Source organism: Triticum aestivum, chromosome 2A (genome assembly GCF_018294505.1).
Source record: "Triticum aestivum cultivar Chinese Spring chromosome 2A, IWGSC CS RefSeq v2.1, whole genome shotgun sequence".
Classification (NCBI taxonomy): domain Eukaryota; kingdom Viridiplantae; phylum Streptophyta; class Magnoliopsida; order Poales; family Poaceae; genus Triticum; species Triticum aestivum.
The window spans coordinates 162613889-162635320 of NC_057797.1; the positions used below are offsets into that span (position 1 = coordinate 162613889).

Sequence of the window (21432 nt, forward strand, 5' to 3'; positions counted from 1 at the left end):
AGCAAAACAATTAACTTAACCCCAGGGGTTACTGTAGCATCATTACACCGGGGGTGTTACACGCGGCTACCACTGAGGCCGAGCATCCGCTGTTGGATAACCTCCTGCAGCAGCACATTGATCTCTTTGCGGAACCCCAGGGCCTTCCGCCGGCCCGGGTCTACGACCCCCGTATTCATCTCCTGCCGGGCTCGGCGCCGGTGGCAGTGAAGGAAATATGCCCTAGAGGCAATAATAAAAGTTATTATTTATTTGCTTATATCATGATAAATGTTTATTATTCATGCTAGAATTTTATTAACCGGAACATAATATATGTGTGAATACATAGACAAAAAAAGTGTCACTAGTCAATATAGATGCTCAAACCATTTTTTGTCACGAGGCATTTATATTCATATGCCACCTTTGTTCCGGTTCAGTTGCCTGCGCGAGGAGCGATTCCTTGACAGGCATTCTTTTTTCTTTTGCGACAAGAGACGGGCATCCGGCCCGCCATAACAGTGGGCTGAGCCGTACAAAGGTAGCTCGTGTTTCGTGTTAAGGCCCAAACGATCTGCTGGTTGGTGTCCAACTACGCGCCAACCCGCTTGCTGAAACAACGGCCTACTCGTCGCAACTCGCAAACCGCAGGAGCGCGGACTGTTTCCCTCCCCACTTCCCCAGTCACGAGGCCTAGGGTTCGTAGGTGGGCCCACTTGCTTACATGGCCTCTATGGTTGCCGCCGCGCGCCTCGCCGGCGGGGTCTCGCGGCTGTCGGCTCAGGGTTCTACTGCCCGGGGCCTTCCGCCCGGCAGCCTGCGGCTTCCCCCGCCTCGCCGGCGTCTGCGCAGCGTCCGGTGCTGCGCGGTTCGCCATCCCGGCGGCGGCGGCGGCGGCGGCGTGGACGCGGGGGAGGAGTTCGTCGGGTTCTTCCGGGAGGCGTGGCCGTACATACGGGGCCATCGTGGGAGCACCTTCGTGGTCGTTATATCCAGCGAGGTTGTGTCGGGGCCACACTTGGACCGCATTTTGCAGGTACTATGATTGCTTAAGTTGAACTGAGCTGGAGTGTTTTGGATTTTCGTGTTCATTGTTCGTATGAAAGAGCATGCCATTCTTCCATTTAGCCGTGGGGGGCCGAACCATGGAATTGTTTTAGTAGCGATTCTAATTATCCAACATAACTTACTTTTATCACAAGTGATTCAAACAAAACTGTTTATCCATTGGCCAGCTAGAGATTATGACATTTTGTGAGATGTATGGACCATATGGTTCATTGGACTTGATCAATGGGCAAATGATCTAAAGAAAGCAATCAAGGTATAGTAGCCACTAGCCACTCGACAGCTGCAAGTTGTAAGAGTATGGGTTCGTTGGACTTAATTTATGGGGATGAGAAATGAGGGACAGAACGAGAAGCAGCTTAGTTTTTTTGGTACATAATTGGAATGAGGGTCTTCTGCGAACATGGATTCAAGACTATAAATGGCCCCAATGTTACTAGGAAAAAGGAGTCAAAATCACTGGTTTTCCTGGCAGGAGTATGAGATTATTTTTTTAGTCATGTGACTGGGCTTAGGTGCTACTGTTATGCTGCATAGATTTATCGTATTTTGTTGTCATAAAGTTCACATCATTATGGATTCCTTACATTTTCTAGTTATTTAGGGAATATTACATTTTCAATCACATGCAGGATATTTCACTACTTCATGGTCTTGGCATTAACTTTGTTCTTGTTCCGGGAACACATGTCCAGATTGATAAACTATTGTCGGAAAGAGGTTAGTTCTGCACATGTAGTACACCAGTCTTCTATCACTCATACCTGATCATCCTTATGCTACTAACAATTGTATATTTGTTCTTACTTTCCCATCTATGGTTTTATCTATTTATTAAAGTTTACAACACAATGTTTAAGGGACCTTCAGCATATAATAAAGTTACCTAATAAAAACTTAAAGATAACTTAGTTTCTGAAGCACGTGATTATGCTGGATGAGCAGAAACACATCTGAACACATTTTCCAACAGCACCATGATACCTTTCTAGCGAACTCTATCTCTTTGAGAAGTATGTAATTTATTTCATCACTTCTGCCCCACTCCCCACCACAAAGCTTCCGCGACACTTCCAAATGTGATTTGTAGAGTGATTGTGAAACAGGGACTATGTCTAAACTGCTGCTTACATGCGTAGAATTTGACGAGTCACATTTGATGACAGCAGCGACTTATTAGACCATTGGTAGGTGAGAGCATCCCCAACAATTTGTTACTAAGCTCATTGCGAAGAGAAGAGGGAATATCTGAACTCATCAATACTTCAATAGTATCAAACCCTCCAATAGGTTGTTACTTAGACCAGTGGCAGAGCTTGCCACCAAAAGATGGGCGGGCCACACACAAGAAAACTGCCTATGGGCTATTGTTTCAAGGCCCGGGAAATCAATGTAAAGTGTACAAACCCCATGGGTTGGGCGGGTCATGGCCCATTCAGCCTTGCAATAGCTCCGCCAGTGACTTAGACCTTTTAGTAAGATAAAACTACATTCAATGTTGTGGAGCCCACAAGATGAGTTTTCTTAGTAACAAGGGTCTCTCCAGGAGACCATATGCTTGTTACTAGTGTCTTGTTTGGAGAGCCAGGCTGTTTCCCTCATAGAGTAACGAATTCACCATCTCCCCTCATCTTTTCTCCTCCACATTTCCTAAATGCTGATTTGGCATGACTTCAGTAACAACTCAGGTGGATTGGTGGAAATACTCCGATGATGATGTGAACAATAAGTTTCTTCACTATTCTTGTCCTTTACATTTTCTAATGCAGGCTTTATTCTTCTTTGAACTATATTTCTAGTATTTTTCCTGTTCCTGCATATTCTCATCTTATGAAACTTGCTGTAGGAAGGAAGGCTAAGTATGTTGGTCAGTACCGAGTTACCGATTCTGATTCACTAGAAGCTGCGATGGAGGCAGCTGGCAGAATAAGGTTAACAATAGAAGCAAAGCTCTCTCCTGGCCCTCCAATGTTAAACCTCCGTAGACATGGTGTTATTGGTCACTGGCATGGTCTTGTGGATAATGTTGCAAGTGGCAATTTCCTTGGTGCTAAGGTGAATATTTATAGCTGTAGTAAAATATTTGAGATTGGAGACAGCTGTAGTACTGTGAGCCCTATCCATCATCTAGTTCTGCATTTAGGCATTTGAGTGTCTATGTGCCTCCTTGCGTGCTATTTCTGTTTATTCCTCTACATTTTTTTACCTCTTATCTTCTACTGAACTTCAGTCGGCTGGAGGTCCTGCAATACTGAGTTTATGCAACTAATTTTCTTTGGCAGAGAAGAGGGGTAGTTCATGGTGTTGATTACGGATTTACTGGTGAAGTTAAGAAAATAGATGTTGCACGGATAAAAGAAAGGCTTGATAGTGATAGCATTGTTGTTGTGAGCAATATGGGATACTCGAGCTCAGGAGAAGTTCTAAATTGCAAGTATGTTATTTTCTCTACCAGTTGTTCAGTTTCAAGATTTTCTAATGATTATATGCTTGCATTGATTCTCTAAATTATGCATATATTATGAGAAATACTCCCTCCGTCTCATAATGTAAGACGTTTTTTGACACTAATGTTGTGTCAAAAAACGTCCTACATTATGGGACGGAGGGAGTATGTGTGAGTGTGAATTTCCTGTTTTACTTGAAAATTGCTAAATAACTACACCATAATTTTTCTCTCTCTGTAATTTGTATATATTGTGGGTAACCTACTAAACAAATTAATTTTCCTTGTTTTTAACATTCAGCACTTACGAAGTAGCCACCGCATGTGCCTTAGCCATAGAGGCGGATAAACTTATCTGCGTTGTGGATGGTCAGATATTTGATGAGAATGGACGAGTCATTCATTTCATGTCTCTGGAGGAAGCTGATATGTTGATTAGAAAGCGTGCTAAGCAAAGTGATATTGCTGCAAATTATGTCAAGGTTGTTGATGAGGAGGACCATGAACCATCTTTGAACAGAAAGGGGCATCTTAATGGGTACGCTGCTTCTTTTCAAAACGGTTTGGGTTTTAACAATGGAAATGGTATTTGTTCTGGTGAGCAAGGGTTTGCTATTGGTGGTGAAGAGCGATTAAGCAGGTCAAATGGCTATCTTTCTGAGTTGGCTGCAGCTGCTTATGTATGCCATGTAAGTGGCGTACCTTCCACGCGATATTTTTTTATTATGTTTCTGCTTTAAGATCTACTAGTTTTCTACAGAGCATAAGATGAACACATCTTTGTTTTTGAAATGGTGTCCTCGACGAAGTAGCAACATTGTTTTCTGCATTTGCCATTTGCATTGTTGTTCCTGTTGAATGTAGCTATTGCTATTGTATCAGTGTCATGCTGCTATGCACCTCTGTCTTATTGGATCCACATGGCTTGAAGTGTGGCAGCAATCCTGTAGAAGCAATACTAGTGTCACGTAACGTCTTGTCAGATCTGAGAAAGCTGGCACATTGAACGACATAAGGAGTGCCCTATCTTAGTGCATCACTATCTTTTTTTTTTGAACTGTAGTGCATCACTATCTTGCTGTAGGTTGGGTCGATGTCCGTGCTGAGGACTACAGTACAGTAGTATCCGTGTATCTAAAGCTTGAGTGTGGTTTGAGTAGAAGGTGGCATGCGTGTGATACTTGTGTTTGCTCTTTCAATAAAGCAAGAAATATTCCTTCAAACAGTGAAATATTCAAACCATGTTCCTAACAAAGCGTAAGCTGCAAAGTTCCATGACAGTCTCTATCACTTAAATTTGTCTATATACATTTATTTCTTCCTTATGCCAGGGTGGTGTTCAAAGAGTGCATATCATAGATGGTACAGTTGATGGATCACTGCTATTAGAGTTGTTTACAAGAGATGGTGCTGGGACAATGATTGCGAGGTATTCTTAACGTCTTTTCTTTTCATTTTCTTATTTAGTTGAAAGGCGTTCAGCCTGGCTTATATTGAAAGCCAACAATGCACAAATCAAATTCTAGGTCCAGTACACAACCAATGCTCCCATGCCTGCTTTATCCTTCTATTGACTTGGATGCATCTCATAAACTCATTAATATCTTTCTTTTTCTTATTCTTGATTCCTGGTAGAAACACTAGCATGTGAGAAATTAGATGCCTCTATAGCAGTTTCAACATAGTATAGAGTATTACTATACTGATAAAAAAATATCTACTTGTGAGCTGGCTTGGACTGGTTGACAAGGTAAAGGAAAAAATAATTAACTATGTGTTTCAGACCCAAGACACTACAACTTCTATGTTGTTGCTATTCATGTCAGCAGCCAGTAGATCCTTTTGCAAGTTTAGCATTAATCCATAATATATGTCAAAGCTGAAGATACATATCAAACATGTTTCTGAAACGAATACTTCACCATGGTATTCTTTGTACATAAAGGTCTTTTGGAATCTAGGCTGTACAAGCTATCATAGTCAAGATTCATGTCCTACCTATCACATGTTTTCAGGGATGTTTATGAAGGAACAAGAATGGCGACGGAGGAAGATCTTCCTGGCATAAGAAAACTTATCTACCCACTAGAGGAATCTGGTGTTTTAGTGCGAAGAACAGATAAAGAGGTGTGTTAAGATTTTGAGGAATCTGATATAATGAGTGCTTCATTCTCTTCATAGTTAGTACATAGTAGTGCTAAAATGTTTCTTTTTTCCAACGTCTCTTCAGCTTCTTGAAGCGTTGTATTCATTCTACGTTGTTGAAAGAGATGGTTCAGTCATTGCATGTGCTGCTCTCTTTCCATTTCCTGAGGACAAATCTGGTGAAGTTGCTGCAATTGCTGTATCTGAAGAATGCCGAGGAAGAGGTCTGGGGGATAAGTTGCTTGGTAAGTTCATTGCCACATGCATTATTTTTGTTGTTCTAAAAGTAGCAACTGACTTGTTGCCACTTGAAGTTTCAAAGATGGTGTTCTATTGCATAATATACTCTGGAAAGATTCACCCATATTAGTGTATGTCTGGTGGTATTGAGCTGTGCTATAGCTAAGAAATACAGGGTTAGCACAATTTTGTTTCTGCTTGATAATGTTCTGTAGCCTGATCTTTAACATTCGCAATGTTTTACATCGATATGTTTAATCTTAAAATTCATGGATCCATGTTGAGGTATGCAGTTGACTGGTTTTCGAAACAAATTGGGGTGTCATTTCATAAAAACAAAACTGTTAGCGGTAGAGCTGACTTAGCGGAATTTACTATTTTTGATTGGTTGATGCAACTCCTGTTCCAGCCATAGCTTTTCCCCAAAGCACATGGACACGCACATGTTTCACTGTGCCCAGTTGGCTCCTTTGTCGTACACATATATCAACTCAAAAAGATTAAAAAGATAGAAAAGAAACCACATCAAAGAATATGGTGGTGAGGGAGTCCCTTTTCGAACTAGCTAGTGTACTACTAACCATCTGACGATGATAGCCAGAAATCTGATTAAAATGATGGAGAAAAAACTACCATAAAAGAAAATGGCGATGAGTGAGTTCCTTGTTAACTAGCAAGTCTGCCACTAACCATCTGATGGCGATGGCCAGAAATCAGAATGTTAATCTGGTGATTTTTCTCTCGTATTCTCAGAAATATTAAAATAGCTCCCACCTGCCGGTGTTAGTTTCTACTAGAAAGGATATTACACACTTTTTTTATTTGTGGTTGTGGTTATGTTTCAGATTACATTGAGAAGGAGGCATTATCCCTTGGTCTTGGCAAACTGTTCTTGCTTACTACACGGACAGCCGATTGGTATGTACCTATATCCTCCTCTTGGCTTATTTATAGCGGTTTCATATCCCACGACCAAGGAAAAATGGTTCACCTCTCTATTATCTTAGTGCAGACATTAAGTTATCAGTTAGCTCAAGTTCGAACATCATGCCAGTCTTAGAGATGTTCAAAGCACTAGGCTCTATTAAATCCCAAGTTTCATTGAGAAAGGTTCCTATGGTCCAAGTTTAGTTTCATGGTCTTTCTTGGGTGTAGATTTGTTAATTTCTTTCACCTGATTTCATTAGGACATCTCTAATAGCACACCTCAGCCATTTCTTAGAGGGTGCCACTTTAGCATTTTGTTCATGTAGACAAGAGAACATGAGAGAATAAAGTTGTTTCTGCAACAAAAAGTAACATTGTTGCTAACACTAGTTGCATGGAACAACCAAACATGCTTTTTGAGGCCAGTTGTTTGTAAATTCAGTCCACCAAAATCTATTGGCGGGGTTAAGTTCTTTTGGTGAAGAAACAATCTGTTCTACTGGAGAGCTTGTTACTTGTATCATAGCGCATGCGGTTGTGTTGTTTCTCTCTTGACCTAGAAAAAAACTTGTTGGGGAGCCCTTTGGACCTGTTACACACTCCAGTGAATGATGAAGTGCAATGATCAATCACATGGGAAATAGACATTGATTCAGCTTTTCATATGTTTGCTTGTGCTTAATTTGAAACGATGCAGGTTTGTGCGGCGTGGCTTCTCAGAGTGTTCGATCGAATCTATTCCTGAGCAGAGAAGAAAACGCATCAATCTGTCACGTGGATCAAAATATTATATAAAGCAGCTCCAGCCAAAGCATGCTGGTGTCCCTGTCAACAATTTTGCTGGCAGATGACAGGACTTCCAAAGAATTTGGTGAGAGTCAGACGAGATATCTGCACTGGTTACATCAAGGCTTTTATATGTTAGTTGTAATTTCAGATAGAAATATAACTGCACCCTGTGATAGCGGCTTTAAAATTTTCTTTTACTTACATGGATGTAAAAAAGGCACTTTGTGCCACAACGGAGAACAAATACCAGAGGAAATTCTATACAGAAACCATCAGCAAGCAATATAATGATGCTTCCCAGGAAAAGCAATTGATGATACCAAATGGAGGTATGCATGTGCTACCCCCCTGATTGAGTCGTCCTGTTCACTGACGGGACATATTCTACACATAAGAGTACTCTGAAAGGAAAATGGTAATGGAAAGTATGAGCTCTTGGTGGACGGCAAATCACTCGTTATGCTTCTGGAAAAATAAGTGCACACGCCAGATAGATTGGCGGTTTTCTTTCTTTTGCATCCATCAAGATTTCGATGTAAAAGCTTGAAAATGTGAACCTGGTGCTTGATTCCTGCAATGTTTGATTCCTATGGTGATTTCCTTTTGCCTGGATTGAGAAGCAAAAGTGTTTTGCTGCTCCGGAGAACAAATCAAATGGGATACTTCACGTGGAGGTTTGCCAACTTATCAGATGCTGATATGCACCGCACATGCGTGCCTCATGCCGAAATTAGCTTGCAGTTGGCAGCACGCATCCTTTCGAGCCGGCAGCGAGCCGGAGAGGAATAAATTTCATGGTTGGATTGGATATATTCCATTTCAAATACCCGGAGCACATGCATATGCTGGTGCACTGTGCTGTACTGCCCAAGGTGGTGGGTGCCTTCATTGTTGGGCGTGACGGACACACGATGTGGAATTAGGCAATGTAATGTCATCATCAGTGTGAGAATCTAAAACAAAATGTCATCATCATCCGGTAATAGATAAGAGGGATTACACGTCGACCAGTGCCTGTATAGATGGCGTGCTTGTTCTTTGCTTGCTTAGCGTCGACGCTTTGAATAGATGGCGCTCACATCATCCCTTGGGTCATGGAAAACAGACCAAGGCTTCAACGAAACAATCACTGCACTCTTTACTTGCCACGAAGACGGTTGGATTGTTAGTGTTGGACTAATGCATGCAAGGGAGTGGGTAATCTATAGCACGGCAAGAATTCCTGCGGGCTCTGCGAGGTGAGATTGGAAGAATCGGATAAAGTACAGTCCAGTCAAAACCTCAGACTTAACCCGACGCCTAAACCGCGAGTATCGATGGAGACGTGCCAGAAAAATCAATTTGAACACCACAACCGCGAGACGCGAGTTGAATTCCACCACCAGAGACGGATAAACCGACACAGTATACACACGGAAGGCACCAGGCATAACATAATCATCAGTCGACAACCAAGCGAATAGTTGCAATGCAGAGAGGTTCATAAACATGGATCAAACAAAGGAGGCGATAATGCCCGACGAGAAATAATAATTAAGCTACTAGCAGCATTTCTCCGTCAGAGAAGGATAGCTCAGTCCCAGTTGCACGAAGTTGATCGTCGTCTTCCTCCCTCCCTCCCTCCTCAGAAGCAGGCGTCCAGGAGACAGCAGCAGCAAAGGGCGGCCAGGCTGTCGCAAACAAAATATCACGAGGGAATCATGAGACACAACATCCAAGGCAGGATAAAGTAGCTGCATAATATACTGACAGCATTTGCAACAGGTATATGCCTATGGCCGGCATAATGAAACATTATGCGAATTCGAAATGCTCAACCATGCATGCATCCATCCCATAATATAAGAACGTTTCTGACACTAGTATATACTGACAGTTAGTGCGCGAGCATCAACATAATTAGTACTGTAATCAAGCTGATCAAGAATCTCCGGTGAGAGGAGAGCCGTTCTTCGTGAGAGTATAAACAGTTAGTGCGTGAGCATCTACGTAATTAGTACTGCAATAAAGCTGGTTGATAATCTTGGGTCAGAGGATAGCCGTTCTTTGGTAGTAGTACCGCGTCGTCAACGGAAATATTAATTCCCGATTCCCAGGTTGCGTCGTCCCGAAGGAATCTAATCTAAAGAAACGAAAGCCTATTTCTATACTACCACCAACATTTCCTGATCTTATCTCAAAATGCCAGTCCAAAACGCATGTGAGACGCCTCCCGGAAATCGTGACCGCGGAGACGCATTTTTTTCGGTTAGTGCTGGCTGCTGGCTACACAACAGATGGCTTTGACTTGCATCCGAGCCGTCGATTTCAAGATCTGATGGTTCATGTCACGGCATGAGGGACGAGACAACCCCTCGCCGCTTTGAGTGGAGCGACCGACACGTCGTCGAGACCGCGACTGCTCTCTCTCTCGCCCTTTCCCGAGGGTTCGCTCACGCGTCAAGTCGCGGTCCGCACCACCCAAGCAAACGTGCGCGAGACGGCCACCGACGGGGAAGAGGGTCGCCGCCGGCGTGCCCGGGCAGATCTGACCCGGCCGATCATGAAATCCAGCCCTCCAGACAAGCCGCGGGCCGACTTTGAATCTAATCTAGCACTCGGGACACCGCAGGCAGGGAAAATCGAGGGGATGGGACGAGGAGCTTACCATCCCTCCATGAAGGAAGGCCCGCTGCTCTGCTGCTGCTGCTGGTGGGGCGGCGGCTGCTGCGCGTACTGCGGCGGGTAGCCCTGCTGGGGGTAGCCGGCTGGCGGGTAGCCCTGCGCCGGGGGCGGGTAGCCGGCCGGAGGGTACCCCGGCGGCGGGTAGCCGCCCTTGTCCCCGTACCCTGAGGATTCAAAGATTCACAGGCCGAGATTCAGCACAAAAAGAGGAAAGGAGCACCGCGCAGGAAAGGAAAAGAGAATCGATGGGCACGGATGGAGACGGGAATCGACAACGGGGTGCGCACCTTGCGGCGGCGGGGCGCCGACGGGTGGCTGCTGGTTGTAGTAGCTCATCTCCTCCTCCTCCTCCTCTGGCTCCGGGGTCTCTCGCTGGTTCCTCGCGGCGATCGGGGCACGCGCAGCGGGGCTTTGTTTGAGGCGCTGGGGTTTGGGTGATTTGGCGGGCGTCAGGTCAGGTGGTTTTTATATAGCGGAATTCGCCAAACCGCGTCCCGAACGTGGGCGCATGGGCCTGCTTGGTGGGGCCGCGTGACGCGTTTGCCCGGCCCGGGTTTCGCCGCGGCGCGCACTTGCCTGCCCGTTGCCACCAGAACGCGTCGCCCGGGCCGGGTGAATCTATGGTTACCTGGTTATATCCTTTTGGCAAATGTGGGTAGGAGGTGCCTGATTTGGTTCCTTTTCCTTCGGTGTACCTGCCAAGCGTGTAGCCCGGGCACGCGGTTCTTTTGGCTCGGAACATGCATTTGTTGTAACAAGATATTTTGAGCCATGACTGTGAGTATCACCTAGAGACTGAGTCGACACATCATTTTAAGACTGACGAAGTTGTCTTAGACATCTTTTGTAGTTGATGGGAAAGTCTTCTATCAACTGAACGTACATCGCTAAAAGACCTGGAATAAATCCAGCAAAATGTAAGCATTAATGTCAAGTTTGGTATTTGAACTATTGTGAGCAGAGTATATCACCGCCCTTCTAACCATCCAACCATATTTTGGTTTACGGCATGTATGATTGTTGATAAGGGCATGTACAATGGTGCTATCTTAGAAGTGCCACATAGGATAAATGATGAGGTGGAGAAGAGAGAACTCATAAGAAAAGGCTTGTCTTCTCTTATTTAAGATAAGACAAGAGATGATCTCTTAGCACAATTTGTCTCACCATGTGTTTAAGGAATTGCTAGTTATTGAAGATAAGGCTAAGATATAACCCATTGTAGACATATTTTTTTTGTCATCTCTAAATTACATGTAAGACTTAAGATAAGATTGTCTTATCAACCATTGTACATGCCCTAAGGCAGCCTTATTTTAAGTCCGCCACATAAGCTAAATAAAAAATAAAAAGATGTATAATGACTTATTTCGATCATCTTTTAACTAAAAAAGAAGGCAAGTCTTTTCTTAGGCTAGTCATAGTGGGAGTAACTTAGCTATGAACATAACGCACCCAAAACATATATGCTTATATCGCATGGAGTTAATGAGGAGAGAGATGCTTGTGGTAACATAAGGCTGGTTGTAATGGGCAACACATATACTAGTATCAGATACTACCTCCCTAATGCATATATTACTATCATGTAGTACTCTATTTAATGTCATGCATGATACATAGTAGTATAACATTTATTATGATACGGTATCATGATATGATACTCAACCCTCTCTTTTTTTATTTAATTCTATGACACCTCATCAAAATTGTCTAATTGGCATGTATGATACTACCATTACTACCAGCCTAATATGTTACCGTAACATAACGCACCCCAATGCAAAATGAGTCTATAACATAATAAATGAAGGTTTGCATGCACTTATGTTACTACCCACTATAATGGTAGTAACATAGACTACTAACATGCATATGTTACTAATCTAAGTTTCTACCCACTATGACTAGCCTTGTGATTTCTCTCTCATCCGCCTGAGCATTTATTCTATACAACACTTTTAAAATAACACCATTGTACATGCCCTGATACGTCTTGTTGTTAAATCTAACTCATGACTTATTTGATTTATCTATATCTATACCAATATAAAAAGACCCACATAGAAAGATACAACTAATCTTGGTCACACCATATCCAACGATCTAGATCGGTCAAACGGTTAGTGCTCAACATATTTAGCATTCAATTAATATCATACCAAATAGTGTATCAATGTTTGTGATATAATCACATATAATTGACATGCAGTTGATATTTACCTAATATCAACGTGCAAACAATTTCCTCTCTAATATCAACGTGCATTGCACATAAGCATTTATAGGAAAAAGAAAGAAAGAAAATATAGAAATAGTGTTTTTTCTTCTATGGTGACATTGTTCACCAGTTTGATTCAAAGGAATTGGTCATAAAAAACGGAGGAAATTTTCCTTGGACTCGGTTTTTAAGGAAAATAAAGGTATTTTACAATCCACCCAAACCTTTTCTACATTCTTGTGCACAAGTAAGGAGACAAAAGCCATAAAAAGCGCAATGTTAGATTCATATTATCTTGCATATGATTTGATCTTCATTTGACCATATGTTTTAGGAATTCTGTGTTTTTCTTATTCATGCAAATCAAATACCCAAATTCTACACATGCTTGTGTTTTCACAATGCCCTGTTTAGACATGCGATCCTATCCAATGTATGTATTTTTGAAACCCTGTGATTATGATACGATATTTCAAACACCAGCTTACAATGTACAACCACGTGCTCATACAACATCGTTACTTCAAATCCTCACCGATTCCATTTGTGCTGCCCCAAGGAGCGATGGGACAACCCGCTATTTTTTGGCGTGGAACTCTAAAGAAACGCAATCTCATCCTTGCAATTTCTTCTTCACTAGGCTTCCCTCATCTGGGATCCCTAGGGAAGAGAATCAAGTTGGCCCTTGCGAATAACTTGATGCACTATCTCCCTTCAACCCTTTGAGCGAAACATTTTTTTCTATGAATCAGGGAAGCCCTTGTATAAAAAATATTGTAGTTGTCATCTTTGCATCTTAAGAACAATGCTCATAACTTTAGCATATAAAGTGTCAAAGTGTTCCCTGGGTCTAACCAACTTGATCCTTCGACATGCAACCAACCTGATCTCAACATGGCAATGGGTGCCCGCAACCCGCGACCCGGCAGGCAGAAATCCTATGGGGTAAGGGTTTGGAAAAAAATAAATACCCATGTGTTTATAAAACGAGAAAAAATTGTACCCATCGGGTAAGCCGGGTATAGGTACGGATGGTTTAGGGTTAGGGTTTAGGGAACACATCCAATACCCATGCCCGTGTAAGTGCATCTAATGCCACCCCTTGTTGGTTTTGGAGTATTGACGACAAACTTGGTTGTGGGACTAATGTGTTTGTGAGATTTAAAGGAGAACACAGGTAGAAGTCTCTATTGATTCGGTTTACCCATCAAAGATGACCCTAAAAATGTATGAAGACATTGAATATAATGGTGGTTCACGAATTCATTTGTGTTGAAGATAATGACATGCGAAGACATTCGCTTGATGACAATGGAGCGCGAAGACATAGTCTTTTGGTAGTTTCATTTTCTTCTTTCCTAAGTCATAGGAACCACCGAACTGTTAAGTAGGGTTGAGGTAAACAAAGTTAGAAAATTGACATGATGCTCAACCTAAAATCTTATGTCTTCGAGCGAAGACTATGAGAGAAAATCTCTTCCAGAGTTGGTCGAGTCAGCTTTACTTGGAGCCCAAGCCAAGCTGTCGTGTGTGTTTGAAATCTGATTGTTGGACACGTGTCGGTTGTCCATTGACCTAGGGTCATTTCGGAAATATCATGTCGGGTTGCCTCCTGGCTATAAATAGCCCACCCCTCTACCATAAGTTGGTGGCTGCTCCGAGTTTCTGCACGGCTTTTGTCATTTGAGAGCAACCCACCTTCGAAGCCTTTGAGAGAGAATCCTTGCGAGGACAAACCCAAAACACCCAGAGCCTAGAGTGTTTTGAGCATCACTGAAGTCTTTCTATTCTGCGTGAACTGAAGACTTATTACACTTAAAGACTGTGATCTTCCAGTTGGTTAGGCGTCGCACTTTGAGCATCCAAGAGTCACTGTGGATTGTCGGTGAATGAAGTCTGTGAATGTTTGGAAGTCTACCTTGAAGACTTACCTGAGTGATTGGGCGAGATCTGCGGGTCTTAGATCAAGGGGAATAAGGCAAATACGTAGTCTTCTGAGTTCAATATCAGCCTCCCTAACCAGACGTACAGTTTTCACAACAACTAGAACTGGTCCAACAAATCAATTGTCTTCATCGAGGTACTGGTTCTATCACTTCACTCCTTACTTCTGTTTTAGTTTCGTGAAGCCTTTGCCTCCTCATTCTGTTCGAAAATATTGTGTGAAGACATTCCCTCTGATTGTATCATTGTCTTCACACTATTTTACTAAACCACTATGTTTTACCTAGTTGCTGCTTATCTTCACATACCTCTTCAATAGTTGTATGTCATTTCAGCATGCCTAGTGTAGCTTATCTTTCATTGTACCCTGTTTAGTTATTAATTCGCTTCCACGTCTTTGAAGACATTGCCTGTCTTGAAGACTTTCATAAAAATCGTCTTTTCACCCCCTCTAATCGATAACTAGCACTTTCAACCTGCATACCCATATAATAATTCCTTTTAACAGGTAGGTCTTAGGTGTCATTCACTAGGGGAAAAACCTAGCCGATTACCCTGGGCTAACACATCCGCTAGCCTCGACCTAAAATCCCCCCCTACCCATGCACACGATCTTGTTTAAATGGGTCGATCTTGTTTTGTGAACTCACAATTTTTTCTCTTATTTCGTGGGTCTTATGATATAGTCTCCTTCATTTGATCATTTTAAAGTAGGGGTTGCAGAAGTGTCTTCACTAAAATAAAATAGGGTAAATTGTTTCCCTCTTGCTTGTCTTGTAATTGGGGAAAAAAGGAAAGAATATGTGTTAATGTTTTCTCTAAAAAAATTACTTACAGACTACTCATCCATGAATGTATTAGTGCCATCTACTTCATGCTTATTGCTATCCACTTCTGAAATTAATACTCAATCCGATCCAAATTACTTGTCGCTCAAATGGATATATCTACCACTGAAATACATCTACATACATCCATTTTAGTGACAAGTAATATGGATCAAATGGAGTACCATTCTTTTTTATTTCACCGCACATCAAATTGTGATATGTATGTGTTGAAATGCTAAAATTTGGTATATGTGCTGAAATGTTGTGTTTATATGCGAAAATGCTAAAAAATACATGGTAACATGTGAATTGGGTAAGGTGGGCTTTACCCGCGGGTATTACCCGCACCCAGACAGGTATAAGTATGAAAACAATTTGAAACCCGACATACAAGTATGGGTATGGGTTTGAATGAAAAATATTGAGACGAGTATGAGTTTGGACGACCCTGATTAGGGCAACCATTGGGGTGATTAGAGTGAAAGGCGTGCGTGGTCATCGGAATCAGGATATGATTCCAACCATACATATTTTTCTCACAAAGAAAAAGCCATACACATTTTTGAGTTCTGTGCAGCTTTACAATTTTTTTGCGAGAAAACTATCCATTCATCAGGTCACAAGGGATATACAAGGAGATATCCCATGGTGTATGCTCTTTGCGGATGATGTGGTGCTAGTTGACGATAGTCGGACGGGGGTAAATAGGAAGTTAGAGTTATGGAGACAAACCTTAGAATCAAAAGGGTTTAGGCTTAATAGAACTAAAACCGAGTACATGATGTGCGGTTTCAGTACTACTAGGTGTGAGGAGGAGGAGGTTAGCCTTGATGGCCAGGTGGTACCTCGGAAGGACACCTTTCGGTATTTGGGGTCAATGTTGTAGGAGGATGGGGGTATTGATGAAGATGTGAACCATCGAATCAAAGCCAGATGGATGAAGTGGCGTCAAGCTTCTGGCATTCTCTGTGACAAGAGAGTGCCACAAAAGCTAAAAGGCAAGTTCTACAAGACGGCGGTTCGATCCGCAATGTTGTACGGCGCGGAGTGTTGGCCGACTAAAAGACGACATGTTCAACAGTTAGGTGTGGCGGAGATGCGTATGTTGAGATGGATGTGTGGCCACACGAGGAAGGATCGAGTCCGGAATGATGATATACGAGATAGAGTTGGGGTAGCACCAATTGAGGAGAAGCTTGTCCAACATCGTCTGAGATGGTTTGGGCATATTCAGCGCAGGCCTCCAGAAGCTCCAGTGCATAGCGGACGGCTAAAGCGTGCGGAGAATGTCAAGAGAGGGCGGGGTAGACCGAATTTAACATGGGAGGAGTCCGTTAAGAGAGACCTGAAGGATTGGAGTATCACCAAAGAGCTAGCTATGGACAGGGGTGCGTGGAAGCTTGCTATCCATGTGCCAGAGCCATGAGTTGGTTGCGAGATCTTATGGGTTTCACCTCTAGCCTACCCCAACTTGTTTGAGACTAAAGGCTTTGTTGTTGTTGTTGTTTGTTAAAACTATCCATTCATCATAGCTTGATAATAGAAAGAACAAAAAATAAAAAAAATTGCATTCATGTTCGTAGACCATCTAACGATGACTGCAAATATTGAAGCGAGCCGAAGGCGCGTCACCATCATCACCCTTCTTCACTGGAGCCAGGCCAAACTTATTGTAGTACACTGTCGGGAAGTCATTATGCTAAGACCCCACAAGACCAACGCACCAGAAAAGTAACCGTCGCCGATGAAGTGAAGTATAGATCGAATGAATCCAATGTGTATACACACGAATGAAGACGAATAAGGATTGGATCCAAGCGGATCCACTGAAGACCACCACCGAACGAATCCCCACGAGATCCGCCGTAGACACACCTCCACACATCTTTCGATAACGCTAGACGCATCATCGTAATGGGGCCGAGTGGGAAGAACTTTATTTCATCTTCAGGAAATCGCCACCACCTCATCTTCCTAAATAGGACACAAACTTTAAACAAACTCACGAAAACACCAAGAAACGGAGCAACATCCCTCCCACCATCAAGGGCCAGGATTCACCGTGCCTCCATAGCCCTAGGGCCACCGAAGACGAGGCGAACGGCGACGACGCCAGCGGAAGGTGGAGGAACCCTAGGTTCTTTTTTCCTGGGGAGGCGGCTGCAGCTGCTACTTAGAGTTGCAGCTTTACAATTTTCGTTTTGAAAAAGAACACGGTCTTCGTTTTCATCTTTGCAGAAACAAAAATACATCCTGTGCCGCAAGGCCACATTTGGTGCCGTCGCTGGTTTAATTATGACCGTTGAGAGGGTCTAGGAACCCAGTCAACTTATTTATAAGCTAATAAAATAAATAAATAAATAAACCATCACCGATTGACTCAAAGTTTAACTTGTAGGGGGCCTGGGTTATTGACGGGAAGTCTCGGGGGTCTAAAAATGACACGCTAAAGTAGGAGTGCCAACGTTCGTCAGGCCCGGCTGGCCATGTTGCCAATTATACGTTTCTTTGGCGCGTCCTCTTTGATTGCTTTTACGTCTGTTCGTTCCAATCACCAGCCGCGGCGCAGTTGCCGATGTTGGTCGTCAGTTCAATACTACGCGTGGACGGGCGTCGCCAACGCGACCGCCCCCAACTTTTCCGTTTCCTTCGCGAAAAGGCAAGCTGAAGAGAGAACCCGTCTCGTTTGCTTCTGTTCTGTGCGTGCCCAAGTGTCCTTCGCGCCGAACACGGTGACGGGTCTCCATCGAGTCTCGCATGGCATGTGGTGAGCGCAGCCACACACGCGGTCGAGTTCGGCCGGACGCATCATGCATGTTTTCTTTTTCTTCTTTTAGATTTAGATAGAGAAGCATCATGCATGCATGCCAGGAGCAGGATGTACCGCTCGTCTTCTTGTGTTGGTTTTAAATATGAACAATGTGAATCTACCGCTGGGAGCATCGAAAAATGCCAACGAAGACCGAGCTCCAATGAGCTTGTTTAAAAAAAATCGGAGCGTGAAGAATTCTAAATTTATTTGTGAACACACGTGCACTTGTATACTACGTATGTGTAAAATTTGGGGTATAGAAAAAAAATACACATTTTTTAACGGGCCTTTTGTTTTTGTTATTGGGCTGAAATTTTGTTTTTTTTTGTACAGCCTACAAATCACAACCATTTCGACGAAATTCAACACGTTCCTGCGAAATACATATATGTCTACATGGATTTTTTTAGATTGTTTTGAAAGTTTTAAATATGCTTTTTGATATTTTCAAAATACCGAGCTCATTGGACACATTTTTGAAATCCACACTCTGGGAGCGGGGGCTACTCGGTCGGTTGTTGAGATAGGTAGGACTGGGACACATTTTTGTACTAGTGATAAGTTTATTACACACAGATAAGTTGGGAGATTTTAGTAGAATCCAAGTTAGAAGAGAAGTTGGAGATTCCCTAAAAAATAGACAACAAGTTGGAGATTCATGACTGTACAATTTGCGGCAATAATAAATCTTTTTGCAGACTATCAGTGCTAGAAGAAAAAAGAGCATTCGGTAGTCAACAGAGCAGAGTCGTCCAAGGAATAAAACTTTGATGATTCCGTATGCAAAATATATGTAGTTTACGACCATAGACAAAAAAAATCCATATGCCAAGGTAGACTCAGAGATTGACACAAATGAAGCTACATATTCTCCATAATCAAATTAACAATTCGTACTATATATCTTCTACGAATGATACTAAATGGATCTTGACGTACGGCATCTTTAGTTTCCAACTTGTTCCTATTATGCTACTACGATCATGACTGCAAAACGAAGACCTAGACAAGTTAAAGTACAATACTAGTTGATGCAGCCATGAATGAATCTATCTCCAAAAAAGGAAAATGATTCAGTTTATCCGAAACAAACTAGTTACCTGCAGAATCGCCCGATTATGGAGCAACTTCAGGGGCAGGTGCGGCCCTCAGCGGTGGAACGGGTCCTACTCTCCGAAATATAAAAAAGATTCACACTGTTCATTTTGGAAGACGAGATAATGCACAAACAGTTAATATATAAGTACGGAGAGCGATAACTTACCTTCGCAAGATTCATAATCACTCAGGCCCGTGTTACAAGATAGTCTCCAGACCAAGGAAGTTTGCTCTGTCCAGGGGTGCTGACATGAGCTTGTCGAGGTCGCCGTTCTCCGATATGCGGCAAAGGCAGATGGGAGCGATCTCGAAGAGTGACCTGACGCCGTCGCAGCACTTGCCTTGCTTTGGAGGCGCCGGCGCGGTTCTGTTCGTGAGGTAATCCTTGCATGACATGAGTCCCATCAAAGATGGTAGACACTCTTTCGGCAGCAGCTTCGATGGTGGCGGCGGCGGCGGCGCACTTGGCGTTGGTGGACAGAACATCGGTGATATGTAGGAAGTCATCGTAGGCGCTCGTCGTCGACGGTAACGTCTCTTTCCACTGAAAGCGCATCGCTAGAAATCCTGAAATAAATCTAGAAACAATGCTAGTACCAAGACTTGAACCCTGATGGGCTGAGGATACCACAGTCCCTTTAACCATCCAACTACAAGTTGGTTCGCTGAGTTAGCGTGGCAAGTTAGTTGTATAATCAAATTTAATGAATCTCATGCAACACCTAAAAAGTCACTTTGAAGGACGGGTGCATTGGAGCCCTATATTTTGAATAGTGCCAAAATGTTTTTTTAAGTTTCAAGAAATTCTCAAAACAAATCAAACAAGTTTATATGGATGTGCATTACACATGTGCAAATTTTGATACTGAATAAGTAACCATGTGAGTTACACAAAAAAGACAGAATCACGATTTTGGAAAAATGAACAGTGCATGCATTATTCACAATTTGAAAATCATCATTTTGTCATTTTTGTATAGCTCACATGTTTACTTATTTCATCACCAAACTTTACATATATATAATATACATCCATATGATCACGTAGAATTATTTTTGGATTTTTTTAAACTTTAAATATGATTTATAAAGTATTTAAAATAAGGTCCTTCAATACATCCGGGCTCCAAAAATCCACTCTCACACACAACACCCCCTTATTGAACCTAATTGATATTTGTAGTGCTATTTGCCGATTTCCCTTGTGATGTGCTCCCATGGATAGATTTTTTTTTCTTCCGTTGCAACGCACGGACGGGTTCCTAGTGTAAGTGTGTGACTGAAAAAAAATGTTATGGGAACACAAGGCACGGGGGTTCGAACCCACGATCCCTTTGTTGCAAGGGCTCCGCTCTAACCATAAGTCCGTCGCCCCGAAAGTGCAAACATACTTCGCTTTTTTCTTTTATATATACCATTCTTCAATTCGGTTTGTTCTTCTTTTCTTATCCTTTTTTGATTCTTCTTTTTTGTTGTCTTTAATGCGCTTTTTAAAATTCATGAAACTTTTTTAATTGATGAATTTTTTTTCAAAATTGAAGAAATTTATTAAAAAATCATGATTTTTTTCGAAATTGTTGAACTTTTTTCAAATTTTGATCAAATTTTTGATAGGTCAATGAAGTTTCTTCTAGAACCGATGAACTTTTAAAAAAAAATTGGTGATTTGTTTTCAAATTCAATGATTTTTTTTTCCAAGTCGACGAACTCTGTTTACAAATTGTATGAATTTTTTAAACTTGATTAACTTATTTACAAAATGATGAACTTTTTTTCAATTGAATGAACCTTTTCAAAATCCAAGAACATTTTTTAATTCACGATTTGCTTTTTGTGATTTTTTTCATGATTTTTCTTGAAAATATCAGCGTTCAAAGGATGAACCATTGACTAGAGAACCGTAGACCTGGAACGACGAACGAAGGAAAGGAGTGGGCGAGCACCGAGCTCGTGTAACTGGGACGGCCCAAACCAAGCTGTTGCGTGCACCAGTTCCTGGATCGGGTCCCTACAACGTCGATTAGGAGCTCCGGAAGCACAAGGGTCATGCTCCCGCCAATGCCTCCAACAGGTTTGTCACCTACCATCCATAAAAAAGGTTTGAGGGTCTGCAAACATTTGCGGTATAGGGTTGGATGGATGGTTCCCGTATCCATGTTCGGACACGATTCTCAAACAAATAGGTCGGGGTTGGAGATGCCCTTAAGTAACGGTTTACAGTTCTACAGTACAATTCTGCAGCAATGATAATTCCTTTTGCAGACCA

General features: G+C 42.4%; 2 protein-coding genes across 2 annotated transcripts; one reads left to right on the forward strand and one right to left on the reverse strand.

Moving 5' to 3' along the window:
• Positions 1-612: 612 nt before the first annotated feature.
• On the forward strand, positions 613-7860 carry LOC123188140 (probable amino-acid acetyltransferase NAGS2, chloroplastic). The gene is made up of 10 exons (XM_044600184.1): positions 613-1018; positions 1683-1770; positions 2897-3105; positions 3333-3484; positions 3798-4185; positions 4828-4925; positions 5512-5623; positions 5727-5886; positions 6727-6799; positions 7506-7860. Exons 1-10 carry the CDS (start codon positions 707-709, stop codon positions 7657-7659), a joined length of 1746 nt encoding a protein of 581 aa, XP_044456119.1. The 5' UTR covers positions 613-706; the 3' UTR covers positions 7660-7860.
• Positions 7861-8937: 1077 nt separating this feature from the next.
• Positions 8938-10785, reverse strand: LOC123188141 (cysteine-rich and transmembrane domain-containing protein WIH2). The gene is made up of 3 exons (XM_044600185.1): positions 10549-10785; positions 10245-10425; positions 8938-9267 (listed from the first exon to the last, which is right to left on the reverse strand). The coding sequence occupies exons 1-3, from the start codon at positions 10595-10597 to the stop codon at positions 9222-9224; spliced, it is 276 nt and encodes a 91-aa protein (XP_044456120.1). The 5' UTR covers positions 10598-10785; the 3' UTR covers positions 8938-9221.
• Between the last annotated feature and the right edge of the window lie 10647 nt (positions 10786-21432).

Bases quoted from the DNA above. Each gene is read 5' to 3' on its own strand.
- LOC123188141 (XM_044600185.1), bottom strand. From the start codon at position 10,597: ATGAGCTACTACAACCAGCAGCCACCCGTCGGCGCCCCGCCGCCGCAA. The intron at 10,426-10,548 runs GTGCGCACCCCG...TTGAATCCTCAG, and splicing joins CGGCGCCCCGCCGCCGCAAG to GGTACGGGGACAAGGGCGGC. The intron at 9,268-10,244 runs GTAAGCTCCTCG...TGTTTGCGACAG, and splicing joins CCTTCCTTCATGGAGGGATG to CCTGGCCGCCCTTTGCTGCT.
- LOC123188140 (XM_044600184.1), top strand. From the start codon at position 707: ATGGCCTCTATGGTTGCCGCCGCGCGCCTCGCCGGCGGGGTCTCGCGG. The intron at 3,106-3,332 runs GTGAATATTTAT...TTTCTTTGGCAG, and splicing joins GCAATTTCCTTGGTGCTAAG to AGAAGAGGGGTAGTTCATGG. The intron at 4,926-5,511 runs GTATTCTTAACG...ACATGTTTTCAG, and splicing joins GCTGGGACAATGATTGCGAG to GGATGTTTATGAAGGAACAA.